The sequence below is a fragment of the Dermacentor albipictus genome, chromosome 6, assembly GCF_038994185.2.
Source record: "Dermacentor albipictus isolate Rhodes 1998 colony chromosome 6, USDA_Dalb.pri_finalv2, whole genome shotgun sequence".
In the NCBI taxonomy this organism is placed as follows: domain Eukaryota; kingdom Metazoa; phylum Arthropoda; class Arachnida; order Ixodida; family Ixodidae; genus Dermacentor; species Dermacentor albipictus.
The window spans coordinates 1360592-1378392 of record NC_091826.1 but is presented as its reverse complement, the minus strand read 5'-3'; the positions used below and the strand labels follow the sequence as shown (position 1 = coordinate 1378392).

The window sequence follows — 17801 nt, the reverse complement described above, 5'->3', positions numbered from 1 at the left end:
CATATTTTATATATTGCATAATTCTTTCTCAATGCCTTCTAATGTTCATAGTACACGTCAATAGTCATTCCCATAATTTTATTACTCCTACATTTTATGAAATTTGGATCAACTCTTTTAGGCCCCTTTACAGCCACGGCACATTAAGATCACAGAACCCATCTGTCCACTGCGAACTCACTAACATTAGCATGGCGCTCTTTAGCCACACCTGGCCCTTGCGCCATTAAACACCAAACATCATCATCATCATCCCCGCATTGTTATTTACGGCCCAATTGTGCTCACGCGCCCTTTCTTAAAACACCGTCTGGTTTGACCGGGGTATCTCATATACAACATTACTTTTGCAAGCCGTGTATTGCACTGCATGTTTCTTAGAGCATGGTTCGGGTTTTGCTTTTGTCATCATAGGGCATATCTTGGCCAGCTTCTACGGCGCACTGAAGAGAAGATTAACACTGTGCCTTTGCGCCACCTTCTTGAGGTTGTGGGACATCCTCTGCCAATAAGGAATCACATGTACTCTCTTCCTATCAAATGGCTTTTTTGTGTTAGTGCCCTCTCTTGCCTGTTTGATCTTTTGAAGAAGCTTATCGCAGACGCTAGAGATCAACAGTGAAGGGAAACCGGCTAGGCATAGCCTTGAAACCTGGTTATTGAAACTGCTTTCTACTTTGTGATTGCAAGACTTATTTAGAGCTTCTTTTAGACAAGTCATTGCAACTCCTATTTTTACTAGCTTGGAGTGCGCAGTGTCTTATGAAATTAGCTGCTTGTTCACCCTCGGCTGATATTCGAAACAGACATGCGTGTTCATTACAGTGAGATTGAGGTCCAGAAAGCGAATGCTGTTATCATGAGGCCTTTCGCACGTGAAGTATAGAGCCTCTGATGCATGTCTAAATGTGTTAATTATAGATTCTACAGTGTCATCTAGCCTAGACCCTGGAACCCCATTAACAACCATCAGGTAGTCCAATAAAACTTGGTGCTGGGCTAGTTGGTGATGCATTCTTTAAAACTGATGGTAGCGCTAAAAAGGATGGACACACGATGAAAAGACGACACGATGACGAGGAAACGCTACTGACAACTGGTTTGTTTTTCGAAAAAGTTCTATATTTAAAAGAATCACAACACATGCGCACAACCGAACTGCACCAGCCTTCTTTATCGCCATATCGAAAACATGCACGCGAAGTGAGATGATAAAACACCCGAGCAGAAAGAAGTGAACACATGACCAATTGAAGAAAAGCCATACCGTTACGGTTTTTCAAATTTCCCCAGAAGTGTGCGCTCAGCCGAGTACAAATTTATTGAAGCATCGCTGATGCACAGACCCACCTTTTTTTTGTATGTGGAAAGCTTCCAGCAAAACTCTAGCTTTAAGCAAAACTCTGGCAAAACTCAAGCTTTAGGTTTAAAGAAGCAAAGGTTCTGGGCAGAAGTGCAAGCGCTCCACCAATTCTAAAGGTGTTTATTTGGCAGAGCTCGGGAGCAGTGCAACGTCGGCGAGCAGGGCAGTCACAGCTTCCAAGCACGAGAGCCGTTGCTGAGCAGGAGCGCTCAACCCACTAGCGTTTAGCGCCAGTAGCGCTGAACCCACTAGCGTCTCTCTTCGCTACAAAAGTATAATGTTAGTCTCATCGGATTTCTGAGTTGAAATGCGGTGACATGTATCAATGTCTAAGTCGCTGACTGATTCGCCAACAGCTTTCTAATTTTCTTATAACATCAATAGGCTCTGCACTCTACTTTACACCCTTTACTTGCAAATTGTTCAGCCTCCTGTGCTGCTGTAGCTCTCCAACTTGTCATGCCTCAAACTTGTCACTCCTCAAACCTTCATTACACTTAACAAGTTCACTGACTTCCTTCCTTAATGCCTTTACTTCAGAGGTGATCCTCTTCATCTCATAGCAAGTGTCACTACAGAATTTCACTCTTTCACAGAATGAAGTTCTAATCTCATTTTAGGTTTAAAATCCTCAAAAGCTTTTGCAATGACCTTAGACATATTGGAGAAAAAAAGAAAACAAATGGAACAGTAACAAATATGGCAGCTGTGCGCAGCGCAGAAAATGGAAAAGTTGCCCCTAGCAGGTGCTTCCCTGCAAAAGACACAAAAGATACTGCAAAAGCTGCCCCGCGCTGATTGGTTGGTTGATGCTTGTCACTCCGATCAGTAGGCATGCACTGAATGGTGCTGTTCCTTGCAGCGATCTACGGTGTTAGCTTTGTGACAGCATAGTTGCTGCCACAAAGTTAGTGAAAGAAATGTGAAGTGTTTTCAGAAGCCATGTTGCTAAATTTGTAAAGATGGTATGGTAAATGTATGGGCCCCTACTGCTTTACCACTGCATTACTGAAGGGCACTAAATTTTCATTTGTTCTTTCAAATAGGCCTGGTGGCAGCAATTGATGCAGCTCTGCTCATGCACTTGATCTTCTCTCCTCCTGTGCAGTGCCTCCAGCAGATGGGCAACAGCAAGGGAAGAGCAGTGTATGAAGCTAACCTGCCAGACAACTTCAGACGTCCTCAGACAGACTCGTACGTTATCTTCAATTTTTGATGGCTGGGGCTGGGAGCAATGCTTTGCGGTTGCTTCCTGCTGCACAGCCAGTATGATAGATGTGCTCATGAATGTGTACTCGTATGGCTAGCATCTTTGTAGTAGCGACAGTGAATGATTGGAGTTTTGAGATCGCTGCACAAAAGTTTCTGCGGCATAACTGTCATTGAACCAAATTACAAGTGAATTTTCGTGCATTTGCAGAAGAATGTGCAAGTATCTCGGTCTCAATATAATTTTTGGCAATCTTGGTTATGTGCATTTTGGGAAATCACTCGAGAATGTTCTTGAAAATGGCAGTTTGGATTAAAAATGTTTTCTTTAAATAGTACCGCAATAAAAATTTCTTTAGTTCCCATGTAATCTGCGCTCTCTGTGGAACAGATTGAAACTTGTGCTCCAGATGGAGCAGAATGAAAGTGCGCTACACAATCATGTGCTTTGTCTAGCATGGCTTCCAAGATCAGGTGGTGTCTTTCTGAGGCCCTGCCACTCTCCAGCAGTTCAAGCATAGCATGCACCAATTTGTCCGCTAGCTGCTATAGTAGGGTACAACTTTAGAAAAAAGGGGCGTTTACTCTTCCAAGGCAGATGCACACGAGCCTCCACTAATGGGCCCACACTGTAGGCTAATGTCACGAGTCAAACAACTGGTGCGCCGCCGATGGGAAAGATGGCCACCCACACTTCGAACTGGGCCGAATTGCATCTCTGCCCCTCGTCAGAGTGAATTCCCAAACTGTTTGTGGTGGTCTATCATGCCAGAAATATTATTGCGAGCTTACACTGCGCCATTACTGCAGTGTGTGTTTATTCTGAGCCGTGATCCAGTGACAAAAGATAGCAGCGAGCATCGCTGACGCTATGCTACGGGAACTGTAAGAGCTATGCGAAATGGCAAGACTGTATGCTTGGAAAAAAAAGCTCGAAAATGGGAAAAGGAACGAAGAAAAAAAAAACGATCACATTCTTGAAAATAAGTTTGTGAAAACACAAAACCAAGAAAATATATAAATCTTGTGCTATTTAAAAGGATGACTGAAGCATTTCTGTATCTTTCCTGCCTTGATCGTCTTCTTGACCCAGATTTGTAAGGGTTTTGATAAATGCATTGTTTTTTTAAAGTACTTGTTAAATAGCAAACTGATTCATTTCAAACTTGAGAAATGAGTAGTAAATGAGCTGTGTACATGTAAACCAGCGCAAAAGCCATGCAGAGCTGCTCATTCTGCTTTTCTGCCTTGCAATGAAGCTAAAAAGCAGATGACGCGCAATGTTGTAGAAAGCGTGAAGTTATTTTTTTCTCACAATCTGGCATGTGTTGTAGCATTCCAATCATGAGTGCTCTACCAAACCAGTCATCAAAACACAAAAGTCTTTATTTATACCGAGATTTACGCATTTTATAAGCACAATATTTTGAGCGGGACTATTTTAGTTGTAAAGGCAGTCGGCTGTCGCGCTTTAGTCATCTGGGTGGGGCCTCCCCTTTTTTTTCTAAAGTTGTACCCGACGATAGGTGCATGGTCCACCAAAGCACCACATCGCTTCTTGCTAGTGGAAATTGCATCTGCATCACAGATAAATTATTTACATGCTCAAAGAACATAAATACCATATTGATGTGACGCATAAGCATTGAGTGGTCAGCTACTGTAAATTTGGGCACAATCACTTTTGATTGTGCTGGAGCACTCTTTAAAAGGGTGTCCCAGTTTTGCAAACAATTTACGTGCGTAAATCAGACACCTGCTTGATATGATGTATGAGCTTTGTGGGGCACAATTGATAAAACTTCCTTTATTCTAACCTTTTCTCCTTTTTAAAATATTTCTCTTGCTCATTTTTCAACTGTCTAAGGCCGATTTATTCTTACTCCGTTTTCTGGGAAACTAACCGCACCAGGTTCAAGATGCCCATTTCCACTGAGATTCTTTTAACTTTTTATCACCTGTGGCATTTCCAAATATTTCTTCCTGTTTTCCCGCGAAACAGTAACAAAGATGGGCTTTGCATAGTTGAGAAACAAGTGAAAATTATTTCAGAGAATGAGCTCAGCAACAACTGAGATGTATGTATGTACAAGTGTCCAGATAAAAGCAAATAGGAAATTAAAGCAATCAGTAGGAATACTCATTGTCAAAATTTGAGAGAGAGAGAAGACATAGTGGTGAAAAATAAAATAAATCGATATATGTAGAAAGGATACTAAAATTCAACAAATAATGATCATATATAATAAGAAAATTAGTAAAGAAACGGTTTGTGAGAAAAAAAATTGGAGGACGCTTAAGCTATGCCTTCAAGAGTGGAACGTGATAGCGTTATCGCACGCGTTCGCACCGCCCACTCATTCGCTTGGCATGCTCTTGAGTCAAACAAAGACAAAACGTGCCCCTGAGCAAGTGGAACGAACCAAACAATTCGGTGTCTCGGAGGGAGAAATTACCTACGCGAGCCAAACGTCGTGATCGGCATGGACAGCCGGGCCGTGACGCGCCATGAAGGCGGACGCGATCATGGGGCTGATGCCTTGATGAGATCGTCCTCTATCTCGCTTGGAAGCACCATGCAGACGCATGACTCCTCGCCAGCAGCATGGCACACATTGCAGGGGACACTTTCCCACCAGACGCGCTACGGCGCAGCTATCACGTCAGGCGTCCTGCATCGGACACTGCACCAAGGAATCGCACTGCGAGCAGAAAGAGGAGCCACGTCGCCTAAACACGAGGGTTCAAGTGACACACGCTGGAAGTTGGAAGGGGACAGAGCGAGAAAACTTATTAAACGCAATGGTATTGGGGCATCCTCGCACCGGTCTCCGCACGGCCCCATTGCGCTCAAACGAGACGAAGGGGAGAAGCGGGCAAGTGGCACGCCACCTGTCGGGGCAGCGCCATGCATTGCGAGGAGGGGATCTTCCGTGTTTGCCGTAAGATAGCTCTGCGTGTGCACCAATTGCAGAAGAAATGTAGCGGAAACGTACTTCGCTACTCGTTTAACTGCGGCTTCTGTAATTTACATGCTCATAATTATCGATATACACCGCAGTATAACTTTCTACGGCACGTTTCTAAGGCAACACCGCGTTCACTAGAGCCGCTTTTGTCCCGCTTTGAAGCATCGAACTCATGGCTGAGTGGTAGTGTCTCTGTCTCACACTCCAGAGACCCTGGTTCAATTCCCACCCAGCCCATCTTGCAAGTTGTGTTTATTCATAAATTGCCTTCCGGGATTTTTCGCTCACTGCCAATGCCACCAACCCCGGCTTTTCTGCGACACGAGCTCCTTAACGCTGTCGCGTTAAAAAGTAAATTCAACTGAGACTAGCAAGCACGCCTTCCGGAAAAGTAGATACACAACTAGCTTGAAAGTATTACACAGAACAAAGACAGGGACACAGTGAGTACTATCAATAAATTGCTGCATTAATCATTGAATGTGCGTCGCTGTCAAATGCGGCCTCATATTTGTTGTTGCGGTACAGTTGAGAGCAAATGTCTGTGGACTACAGCAGTGGAGCCTCTCACTATCAAAGTTTCTAAATACATTGCATTGATTGAAGGGGTGCTATACCAAGAGGCTGTACCACTTGAAAAAAAAAAAGTCTTGCCATCTGTTTTCCACAGACTTTTGCTGAGGACTGTACATTGTCTTTCATTTCATATACTTTGCCATACTGCAAGTGAATTAAACAGCATTGCTGTTTATATTTTCTTGCCTAATATGATATTGCTTCTTTGAAATGTGGGTGTCGATGCAAGAACGGAAAGTAGATGCCTTGATTTGTATTAAGAAACACTTGTATGGCAAGGATATTCAAGTCTACATTTGGTTGACATGCTCTGAATATTATCAAGTTTATTGCCATTCGATAAGATTGTTCCTTTAGTTTTGTAACGCATGCAATTCACGATTATGGTACCATTCTTGCCAACAGAATGATGATCGAGACAATGAGCTCTAAGTCGCGAGGTTCCGCGGTTATTTCCAGATTATTTTGGAAAAAGTTCATGATCTCTTCTTCAAATTTGGCCCATGTTTCGATGTCATTAGGGTCAGATATGCCATAGAACATTGAGTTATTTCGACGTGATCTGCTTTCAGCATCATCTAGGCGGGTTTCTAATTCTTCAATTGTTCGAGTCATGCTGCTGGTGTCTGTCTGAATCTTTCCAATGCCATTTCGGAGGGAAAGGAGAGCTGGGTAGTGTGTTTCTAGATCAGCCATTCATTCGCATAAGTTTGTTATTGTTTTATCAGTAGTACTTAGCTGGGCCTTGAATCTCTGCACTTCAGTGATTAGCTGAATTTGGCCTGTGGTTATTTTTTGAAGTTCTGCCAATACAGAATCATTTCCGTCAGGACCAGGGTTAGTTTTAATGTCTCCTGACGACATGAGCAAAGAACGAATTACACAAGCGCACTCAGCGGCAATGGCAAAACAGCACTGCAGGCTCGGGAATCGCACCAGAACATAGTTACTTGATTGAAGGAAAAAAACACTCGCAAAACACAAAGGACAAGAAGAGAGGTTCACACCACAACGACTAGTTCCCTTCTTGTCCTTTGTGCTTTGTGACTGGTTTTTTCCTTCAGCTATGTACCAACTGGCGCGGCTTTTATATTGGACGAGGCGGTTGATGTTGATGATGAAGCGGCCGTCCTTGAAACTGTCGTCAGCAGCATATTGTTGACCAGCGGCAGGTAGAGGCATCCTGACGCTGCTTCGGAGCACGGCAGTGCGCACTCCGGGGATACACCGGCAGAAATGCCGGCCAAGGTTGGCAGCAGCAGGCTGGCGAACAAACGGAGCGTCGCCTGCATCGAAAAGAAAGTGTGGAAAAGCTTATTTTTGAGTTTTATTTCCCTTTTGTGTGCAAGCATTTCCCACGGTTTTCTTATTTTTCTGGGTGTTCTAAAAATTTCGAAAAGAAAATTCATCATGTAAATGTTCGTAAATGTCTCCTGAAATTCTATGTCGTTCACATTTCTCTTTTCATATATGCAAGAAAAATCTTGCAATGAACTTTCAGATTTGAAAGCCCCTAAGGCATCATCAGAGATACACTGAACAGTAATTGAATCGCACTGACATTTTCCATTTTTCCCCGGAGTCTCATAACACATACAAATTGGACAATGGTCCCTCATTTCCCATGCTAATGTACCAGTGTCACGAATAGCAGTTTCGCAGTTTGTGATCAGCAAGTCTGAAGTAGATGAAGTTGACAATTTTGATTATAATAACAAAGCCAGATGAAAGTAGCCACGTCGTGAGGTCGCATACAATAGGTGCGCTATCAAGAACATTTATTTGAAGTCACCACCACAAATTAAGGTAAAGTTATTCGAGTGAGCGTATTCCAGAAATGCTTCAAAATAATTCATAAACAACATTGAGGGCGATACACCAGAGCAGCTAGCTCAGAGCTATTTTTTTACGCATAAAAATTTGTAGTCATAGGTAATTACCGAGTATTCTGGTAGGATTCTATAGTATTTAGAGGTGTCAGTGTAAAGAGAAACAGCACCTCCACACTGATTGGTGCGGTTCATAAAGAAGTTTTTGTAGCCTTCAAGACACAAAGTATCGCATCCTTCATTATACCATGCCTCTGTCATCAAAACTATGTCAAATTTAGAAGAGAATTCACTTAGTAAGTACGTAATAGTATCGTGTTTCCCTTTGGCAGATCGTACATAAAATGTAGTACTGAGTTTGAAGAATTAGAGCAAAAGGTAATCAGATTAGGTGACACAAACTTGGTAATTCAGAGCCATTGCAATCAGCCAACACTGTTTAAATAATCTTTTCAAGGTCATTCTCGCAAACAATCTCGTGACATCAGAAGTCTCAGACTGCCTGGCAAGGATTTTTCCATTGAAGGCCCCAACAGACTTTCAGTGGCTGTCATGTTTTTGTTTCATGGCCGTGCGAAGCAACTACAGAGCTGGGGAGAGGTGTTCATTTCCGTATATTCATGCTGTGTTATCTAGCCCAACATCAGTATTAGTAATCCGAGCCTTTCTTGCCTTCTTTAGTATTGCTTGACATTTTGCATTGGACTTGAGTTGAACAACCCCGCAGGGGCGCCTGCGTAAGCAGGCGTTTGGTGTGTTGCGACACCACGTACCCGAGCACACGAGGGTTGGCCCCTCCCACGTGTAGCCGTGCGCGGCTTAGCCGTGTCCAGGGAAAAGGGGATCCTGGGGGTTGAGCCAGTGCCGGGTGTTTGGACCTTTACGGCCCCTCGGCGGCGGCAACACACCTCTTTGGCCTCTGCTTCACGTAGACGGCATTCCCGGACTGACCCACCCGGGAGAAATCGGTAGTCGCCTTTTCCTGTCTCTCTCTTCTCAAACCTTCGTCTTTATCTCATACTTTACATCTTTCCTGTGTTCTTCTCTCTTCTATTTACTTCCTTTCTCCTTGGCGGCAAGGGTTAACCCTGTGTGGCTATCCAACCTTGGGTACACCATATTCGGTTATAGTGATAATACGACAAGTCTGACAAGTAGTGATAATACAAGTCTGTACGACTGGCGTCGTGCAGACTTGTATGCAAGCTCTGCCGCGTCCCCTTGTTGGGCTCCGTGGTGGGCGGTCGGCGCTGTTGCCGAATGTACACATATTTTCATGGAAACTTCCTTCCCCTCCCTTGTTGATCGCCCTCAGAAACGAGGGCGCACCGAAGATGTCTTCACGTTTTTTGGACACCAAATCCAGAATTTTCCGCGGTTTCACGTTATCCACTCTGAAAAGCCAAAGAAAGCAGTTCGAAATATTTCACCATTCCTTGTCTCAAAGTCCTTGACTGATGTTTTTGGTCCAGGTTACAAGGTGTCGAGAATGGGAAGCGGTGACCTCCTCTTGGAGCTCCGCGATCTGAAACAATATGAGAATATACAGAAACTAGTGTCATTTGGGGAGACCCCCATAACAGTAACCCCACACCGTACAATGAACACCACCCGTGGTGTTGTGTCAGATGATGATTTGATTGACCTGACTGAGGCGGAGCTCCTGGAGGGCTTCAGCGAACAAAATGTGATCAACGTCAGAAGAATTAAGATGAGGCGGGACGGTAAAGAGATTCAGACTAAGCACCTTATAATTACTTTTGGATCAAGTATCTTGCCCGAGTCAATTGAGGCCGGGTACATCAAGCTCCGTGTTAGGCCGTACGTGCCAAACCCACTCCGTTGTTTCAAATGCCAGCGCTTCGGCCACAGCTCGCAGAGCTGCCGAGGCCGCCAGACTTGTGCTAAATGTAGTGCCCAAGAACACACCTCTGAAGTTTGTGAGAACACTTTCCACTGTGTAAACTGTGACGGGGATCACGCCGCGTACTCGCGGTCGTGCCCCTCATGGAAGAAGGAAAAATAAATTGTAACGATAAAAGTAAAAGAGAATATATCCTTCAAAGAGGCACGCAGGCGGGTTTCATACCTGCCCAAGAAAAGTTTTGCCGATGTGACGCGTCAGGGGGCAGCGACACAACGGCCACCGGCGGCTGTCCGACCCACAACCAGCGAGTCGGCAGTCACGCCATCTGCCCCCGCGGCGGTTGCAGCTAGCGCTGCTCCGTCAACCCACCAGACGGGGCCACCGACCCCGAAGGTGGGCGCAGCTGAGGCTGCCCCAACCTCCGCGGCCCCTTCCAGCGCTGGCAACAGCCAGCGCAGCCAAATCCCCCACGGAGCCCCATCGACCTCCGGGCTGGTGGGTGCAGGGGTCTTGCCCTCCAAGGCAGGGCCCTCGCTGGTAAATTCTCGCTCGCAAGAGCACGTGTCCGGCGCCTCACAAGAGGCAATGGACACTACACGTATCCTCAAGGCGCACCCAGCGCCTAAGGAGCGGCGAGGCTCCCTCGAACGCTCCAGAAAGAGTAGAACGCCCGTTACAGGGCCTCGAAAGAGCTCTGTAACTTAAGGCATCACCTCCGTTTCCATACACACAGCACTTATTTACCTTCAAAATGGCGACACAAATTATTCAATGGAACGTCAGAGGTCTTTTTAGGAACCTCGATGACGTGCAAGAGCTTATACAAAAACACAATCCAAAAGTGCTGTGTCTACAGGAAACACATTTAAACCCACAACACACAAACTTTCTCCGACAGTATGTCAAGTTCCGCAAAGATCGCGATGATGCTGTCGTATCATCAGGCGGTGTTGCCATCTGTATTCATAAAAGTATTTCCTGTCAGCATTTACAGCTACAAACCCCCCTTGAGGCAGTGGCGGTTCGAGCTGTTTTCCTAAACAAACTCATCACCATTAGCTCTCTTTACGTGCCCCCACACTACAAGTTAACGAAACACGAATTCCAATCTTTTATAGATCAATTGCCAGAACCTTATGTTCTTCTTGGCGATTTCAATGCGCACAGCTCCCTGTGGGGCGACTCTCGTACAGACGCGCGAGGACGTCTTGTTGAGCAGTTCCTTTTTTCTTCAGGTGCGTGCTTGCTGAATAAGAAGAAACCCACTTATTACTGTCTTGCAAACAACACCTTTTCTTCAATTGATCTGAGCATAGTTTCCCCGTCTATACTGCCCGAACTCGAATGGGAAGTTACAAATAATCCCTACGGAAGCGACCACTTCCCCATACTATTAAGAACACTTAAAGAAAATGAATATCTACCACAGGCTCCTAGGTGGAAGATTGACACAGCAGACTGGGAGGAATTCCGAAATTTAACTAGTATATCATGGGATGACATGTGTTCTTTAGAAATCGATGCTGCTGTGGAATACCTCACAGCCTTCATAATGGATGCCGCATGTAAATGCATACGTGAAGTAAGTGGCTCGGCATGCAAACGGCATGTCCCGTGGTGGAACGATGAATGTAGAGTCGCACGTAGGAATCAAAACAAGGCGTGGGGGTTGCTACGTGCTTCGCCCACTGCAGAGAATCTTGTTAACTTCAAGAAAGTTAAGTCTCAAGGCAGGAGAACCCGCCGACAGGCCAGAAGAGACAGTTGGCAAAAGTTTTTATCGAACATCAACTCGTTTACAGATGAGGCGAAAGTCTGGAACCGCGTAAATAGAATTAGAGGCAGACAAACACATTCACTCCCTCTCGTAAACACACAGGGTGATACGCTGCAACATCAGGCAGACTCACTTGGCGAACACTTTGAGAGTGTGTCAAGTTCAAAACATTATTCGAAATCCTTCCTAAAGTATAAACAAATAGAAGAATGTAAGCCACTCAAAGGAAAATGTCTACAGAATGAATCGTACAACTGCCCTTTCAGTATTGCCGAGTTCAGAGCTGCCTTGAGCTCATGCAAGAGCTCTGCACCTGGATCAGACAGACTCATGTATGAAATGATCAAAAACCTACCCAGTGATACCCAAGTTACACTACTCACACTTTTCAACACCATTTGGGCTGCAGGATACCTCCCAACTGCATGGAAAGAAGCCATTGTGGTTCCTGTTTTAAAACAAGGCAAAGATCCTTCCTTAGTGGCAAGTTACCGCCCGATCGCCCTCACGAGTTGCCTTTGTAAGATATTTGAAAAAATGATTAATCGGCGACTCATCCATTTCCTTGAAATGAGCAAAATGCTTGATCCGTATCAGTGCGGCTTCCGAGAAGGGCGGTCCACAACCGATCATCTCGTACGTGTTGAAGGAAATATCCGGGACGCATTTATACATAAACAGTTCTTCCTATCGATATTTCTCGATATGGAAAAGGCGTATGACACGACGTGGCGTTACGGAATCTTAAGAGACCTGTCAGAAATGGGCATCCACGGTAATATGCTTAATATAATAAAAAGCTATTTGTCAAATCGTACCTTCCGGGTAAAAGTCGGCAATGCACTCTCACGGCCTTTTACGCAAGAAACGGGTGTACCCCAAGGAGGCGTTCTCAGCTGCACGCTCTTTATTGTGAAGATGAACACGCTTCGTGCTTCATTACCACCCGCCATCTTTTACTCTGTCTACGTCGATGACATTCAAATAGCTTTCAAATCCTGTAACCTCGCCGTCTGCGAGAGACAGGTACAGCATGGTTTGTGTCAGGGTGGGCAGAGAAAAATGGATTCAAAATCAATCCTCACAAGAGTTCCTGTGTTTTGTTTACAAGGAAGAGAGGCCTGGTTCCAGATCCCTGCTTAGAAGTGTGCGGACAACAGATACCTGTAAACAAAGAATACAAATTTCTAGGTGTCATACTTGACTACAGACTCACTTTCGTCCCCCACATTAAACATCTTAAAGAAAAGTGTCTAAAAACAATGAACATAATCAAACTTCTATCCCAGACTACGTGGGGTAGTGACAGGAAGTGTTTATTGAAACTCTATAAAAGCCTCATTCGATCACGATTAGACTATGGTGCTGTGATTTATCACTCTGCCGCCCCGAGCGCACTAAAAATGCTAGACCCTGTCCACCATCTAGGAATCCGACTGGCCACAGGCGCTTTCAGAACAAGTCCCATACAAAGTTTATATGCAGAATCAAATGAGTGGTCACTTCATCTTCAGAGAACATACATCAGCCAAACATATTTTCTGAAAGTCCACTCAAATCCTCAACATCCCTGTTTTAATACCATTAATGACATGACATATGCTACACTCTTTCGCAATCGTCCTTCCGTAAGACAGCCTTTCTCGCTGCGTGTGAGGGAGCTTAGTGAAGAAATGCACGTTCCACTCCTCGAGCTTCCCCTAATGCATCCAGCCAAGCTACTGCCTCCGTGGGAGTGGCAGCTCATACAATGTGATATATCTTTCATGCAAGTTACAAAACACGCTCCAGAGATTGAAATCCTAATGCATTTCCGGGAACTCCAGCACAAATACTCCTGCACGGAGTTCTCCACAGACGCATCGAAGTCACACGACGGGGTGTCCTATGCAGCCGTCGGTCTATCCTTCTCGGAATCCGACGTACTGCATCCGGAAACTAGTATCTTTACGGCTGAGGCCTACGCACTGCTGTCGGCCGTAAAGCATATAAATAAATCACAACTCCAGAAATCGGTTATATATACGGACTCCCTCAGTGTTGTGAAGACCTTGATGTCATTTTCTAAGCACAAAAACCCAGTCATCAACGAACTCTATTCCGTCCTATGTAAAACGTATATATGTAACCAGCATGTCATCATATGCTGGGTGCCCGGACATAGGGCCATTGAAGGCAATGTTCTGGCGGACCAGATGGCCACATCAGTTGCATCGTTTTCTGTAAATCCTACCGCAGCAGTCCCTGTCACAGATCTGAGGCCTTACTTGCGCAGAAAACTGCGGAACTACTGGCAACGCTCGTGGGACATGGAAACAAACAATAAACTGCATGTAATCAAGCCACAGTTAGGTTTCTGGGCTCCCGTAACAAAATCCCGCCGGACAGATGTCCTATTCTGCCGTCTAAGAATAGGACACACTTTCGGCACACATAACTTTTTACTCACGGGAAACGAGCCTCCAACTTGTGGTAGATGCGGGGAGAGGCTGACCGTCCTCCACGTCTTACTGGAGTGTCGAAAGCCGAATCTGAACGAAAGAAACATTTTCCCGTAGCATACCGCCAGCACATCCCCCTTCATCCAGTAATGTTACTAGGCCCAGAACCTTTATTTGACACCAACGCAGTACTAAGCTTTCTGAAAGATGTTGTCTTGCATGTTTTTAGCCCCACATGTTCGTAGCGGGTCCTCTCTCCAGAGGATGCCGCTGCGATAATTATTTTGAATAGCACATGCCTCTAGGCCCTTATGGTTCAAGGGCTCTGGCGAGGCAGTGTTGCTGTAAGCAATTTAAAGTCTCGCATATTTTAAACATTGCATCATTCTTTTACGATGGATTTTAAAGTTCATAGTATTCGTCATGAGTCATCGCCATAATTTTATAGCACGTAGATTTTACGCACTTTACAGCGACTATTTTAGGCCACTTTACAGCCAAGTCACATCTTCCATAATACATCCTTAACACTACCACCAGTCATGGCGCTCTTTGGCCAAACCTGGCCCTTGCGCCACAAAACAACACACATCATCATCATCATGAGTTGAACAATTATGTTCGTTTTCTGAGTGTTGTGAGTTGGGACACAATGACGGCACTCAATATCAATTTCAGATATTGCCTCACTAACAACGTTGCCTCTTTTGGAAACAAAGTTCCTGACGATCTCGCCGTCTTCTATCGGCAAGCCCTTTATTTATAGAGAAGAGCTCCTGGAATACTGGTCCATTTGTGCATCACGCCTCTCAAGTTCTTTATTTTGGGTTTCCGAAAATGTGCACCTTTCCTTCAGGCCTTTATTCTCTTTCTGTAATGTGGAATTTTTAGAAATTTTGGCCTCAACTTTCTTGCGCAGGTCATCTATAGATGTGCAATGTCAAGGCTCCTTGTGGTGCTTTGGGGATCGTTTTTCAAATCATGGATTTCAGCTCTCGGCTCTCTTTCAGCACCTTCTCATAATGTCTTCATTTCTTGCCTGAAATCATCTTCAAGCAGAAGCATTTCTGCCTTCATCTCCTTATCAAGCTTTGCCAATTCCTTAGCCAAAAATGGTATCGAAATTTTCGATACTGGTCTCGCAAGCAGAAATAACTTAACACTTTGGCAGCAGTGACGGCAAACAAAAGCAAGCAAAACATTATCATACAGATGCCCTGGCACTAACCTGCAGCAAAAAGGCCGAGACTCGCTTAGTTGTGGCTTGCAGTAAGCCGTCACTGCAACCCAAGTCAGGATTCCGTTGAACACCAACTAGCCCAGCTTTCTGCCTTGATCCTTTTGAAGTTTTGGGTACATGACATCAGGGCCCAGGCTGCAGATAGTTGCTTGCTGCTGATGGCACACCACTTGCAGCAGAAAGAGCAGATCAGCGCTTGTACAGATACGTGTGCTTAACTGGATCGAGTAGTGGGTGCACAGTGCAGGCAGCCATGAAAGCAATCTGCAGCAAAAAGGCAGAGATGCGCTAAGTTGCTTCTTGCAGCCGTCGCTGCCACCAACTGAGGATTCTGTCGGTGAAGAGCTCCTTTTGAAGCCTGGCGTACATGACGTTAAGGCTCGTGCTGCAGATAGTCACTAGCTGATAATGGCACCCCACTTGTGGCGGAAGGGGCGGATCAGCGCTTGTACAGGCACATGTATGCAACCGGATCAGGTGGTGGGTGTGCAGTGCAGGCATCCATGAAAGCAATCTGCAGCAAAAATGCAGAGACGCACTAGTTGCTGCTTGCAGTAAGTCGTTACTGCTGCCAAGTCAAATCAACGGCGTGTTGTGGCGTTTTTTCTGCTTATTCCTTGACCTGCCAGTTGATTCAACCAGTTTCTTTGGTCCTGTGAGGATTTAATTAACAGAAGTCTACTGTATACATGAGCTCACATAGATCTAAAGTGTTGAAAAACAATTTTCTCCCCTGTAATTATTATCATATAGCATGTATGCTTGTTTGGGAAAAGCAGTGTGCTTAAAAAGTACATCCTAGCACTACAGTTTTCTCTGTTCCATAATTGAAATTTCCATACTGCAGAATGCTTCAATGTGTTGCAACAGAACTGCTTGTTGGCCTAGTTGGTGCTTACTAAAAGACATGTTTTTTGCCGCAAGTTAAAACACACACAAAAGGAAGACTTGCGGTAAAAAACGTCTTTTAGTAAGCTTAGAATTCTTTTAGAATGCTTAAAGTAGCTTCTGTGCGGAAACTGTACAAGATTTTTGTGGAAAAGGCTCATTTGCTGAAGAGCTGTGTCAACGAGTGTTTTGTTCTCTCCAGGTCCCTGGAGGCCTTCATCCGCTCAAAGTATGAGCAGAAAAAGTACATAGCCAAGGAGTGGGTGCCACCTCCCATGCCACCTCCTGCTGTAAGTTTGTGCACACTTGGCTGATAGCTTTTGATGTAGATTTATTGAGCAGGCTTAATTGCAGAGTGTTTAGCATTTCTGGAAAAGGCTGATCTTTGCTTAATTTTAAGGGCAAGTTTTATACTCCAGCGTAATGCAAGCACGCCTGTGTACGTTACTATGGCGAACAACTAGCTTCTGTACTCCAGCAACATAGCTCAGATGGCCTGAGTGGTGCCATCAGGTGTGCTCCAACATTGTTGATGCATTGTGTGGGGATGCACGACTCTCACTTGCCCCTGATATGTTGTTTTCTCGCATAGCTCCTGTTTTCTGTAATCCGGCTTCATGGCGTGGCTTTACTGCAGCGGCCGGTATGCTTGCAGGGTAGTACGAGAGATGACGCGAGTGTCGCTCTGCTAATGCCACCTAACGGCGAGGTTACTTGGGCGCAAAAAGGAGACAGCTCTTCCTCTTTAGCTTGGGGTCGGCAAGCAGTGCGGACATTCTACGCATGCATCGATTCATGCTTCTGTGAGACCGTCTTGTGAGGCCTACCCCGGAATGGACGAACACGATTGTTCGATTGCGCCACCATTCGCATGACCGTACGCGCAAAGGACCAGGCGTTGGTGTCCAGTGTGGGGCAAACATATTCGCTCGTTATTGTTCAGTCGCGGTGAGTCATACTTCCGCGATTTGTCGCACACCCGTGGGCATATTTTGTGGATAGCAACTCGGCTAGCAGGCATTACTCTATGAAAGGTGCAATAAATGCCCTTGTGATCGTTTGCACTACTGTGTTGTCGTTCCTTTGTCCCAAGAGCGCAGGTGAGAACCCCACATCTGGTGGCCCAACGTGGACCTCTTGGGGCATCGGACGATAACTTTAACAGTTCTGCTTTGTTCGAGATCTTTGTTTGAACCGAAGCATAGGGTTAGCGTGAATTTCGGTCACTAGCGTCAGCGGCGTGGTTTCTTGAGCGAGGCGATGGTGGCTGTAGTGTGTTCGAACATTCCAACATGCTTAGCCTTTTCGCAAATTATTTTTAAATGACATTCGTCGGTATGAGAGCCACGTGGTTTACATCCTGAGAGAGCGAGGCTTAGCACCCGCGGAGCATTGGCAAGCCCAAAGCGAGTGAGTATCGAAGCCTCATGGGTGGTCCAAATTTCTTTTGTAAATAGCTTCTTCTATCTCTTTGACCCTGATGAAGTCGTGGCTCTGGGAGCCTTGTGGCCACAAGCCACGGCTGCCACTACAGGCTGACTGGTATTGTGGCCTGGCACTGGGCGCTCTGACACCGTCTGGGACGGTGGGTGCCATTAACTCGGATGCTGTGTGCATCGAGTGGGTAGGACCACCTAACAGC

General features: G+C 45.4%; 1 protein-coding gene across 3 annotated transcripts in view; it reads left to right on the top strand.

Moving 5' to 3' along the window:
* Positions 1-17801, top strand: part of LOC139060739 (stromal membrane-associated protein 1) — a 208475-nt gene that overhangs the window by 37876 nt on the left and 152798 nt on the right. For all 3 annotated transcript variants that reach the window (XM_070539806.1, XM_070539805.1, XM_070539804.1), the window contains exons 3-4: positions 2472-2557; positions 16362-16449. In XM_070539806.1, coding sequence (XP_070395907.1) covers positions 2472-2557; positions 16362-16449 — 174 coding nt within the window. The remainder of the gene's footprint in view (positions 1-2471; positions 2558-16361; positions 16450-17801) is intronic.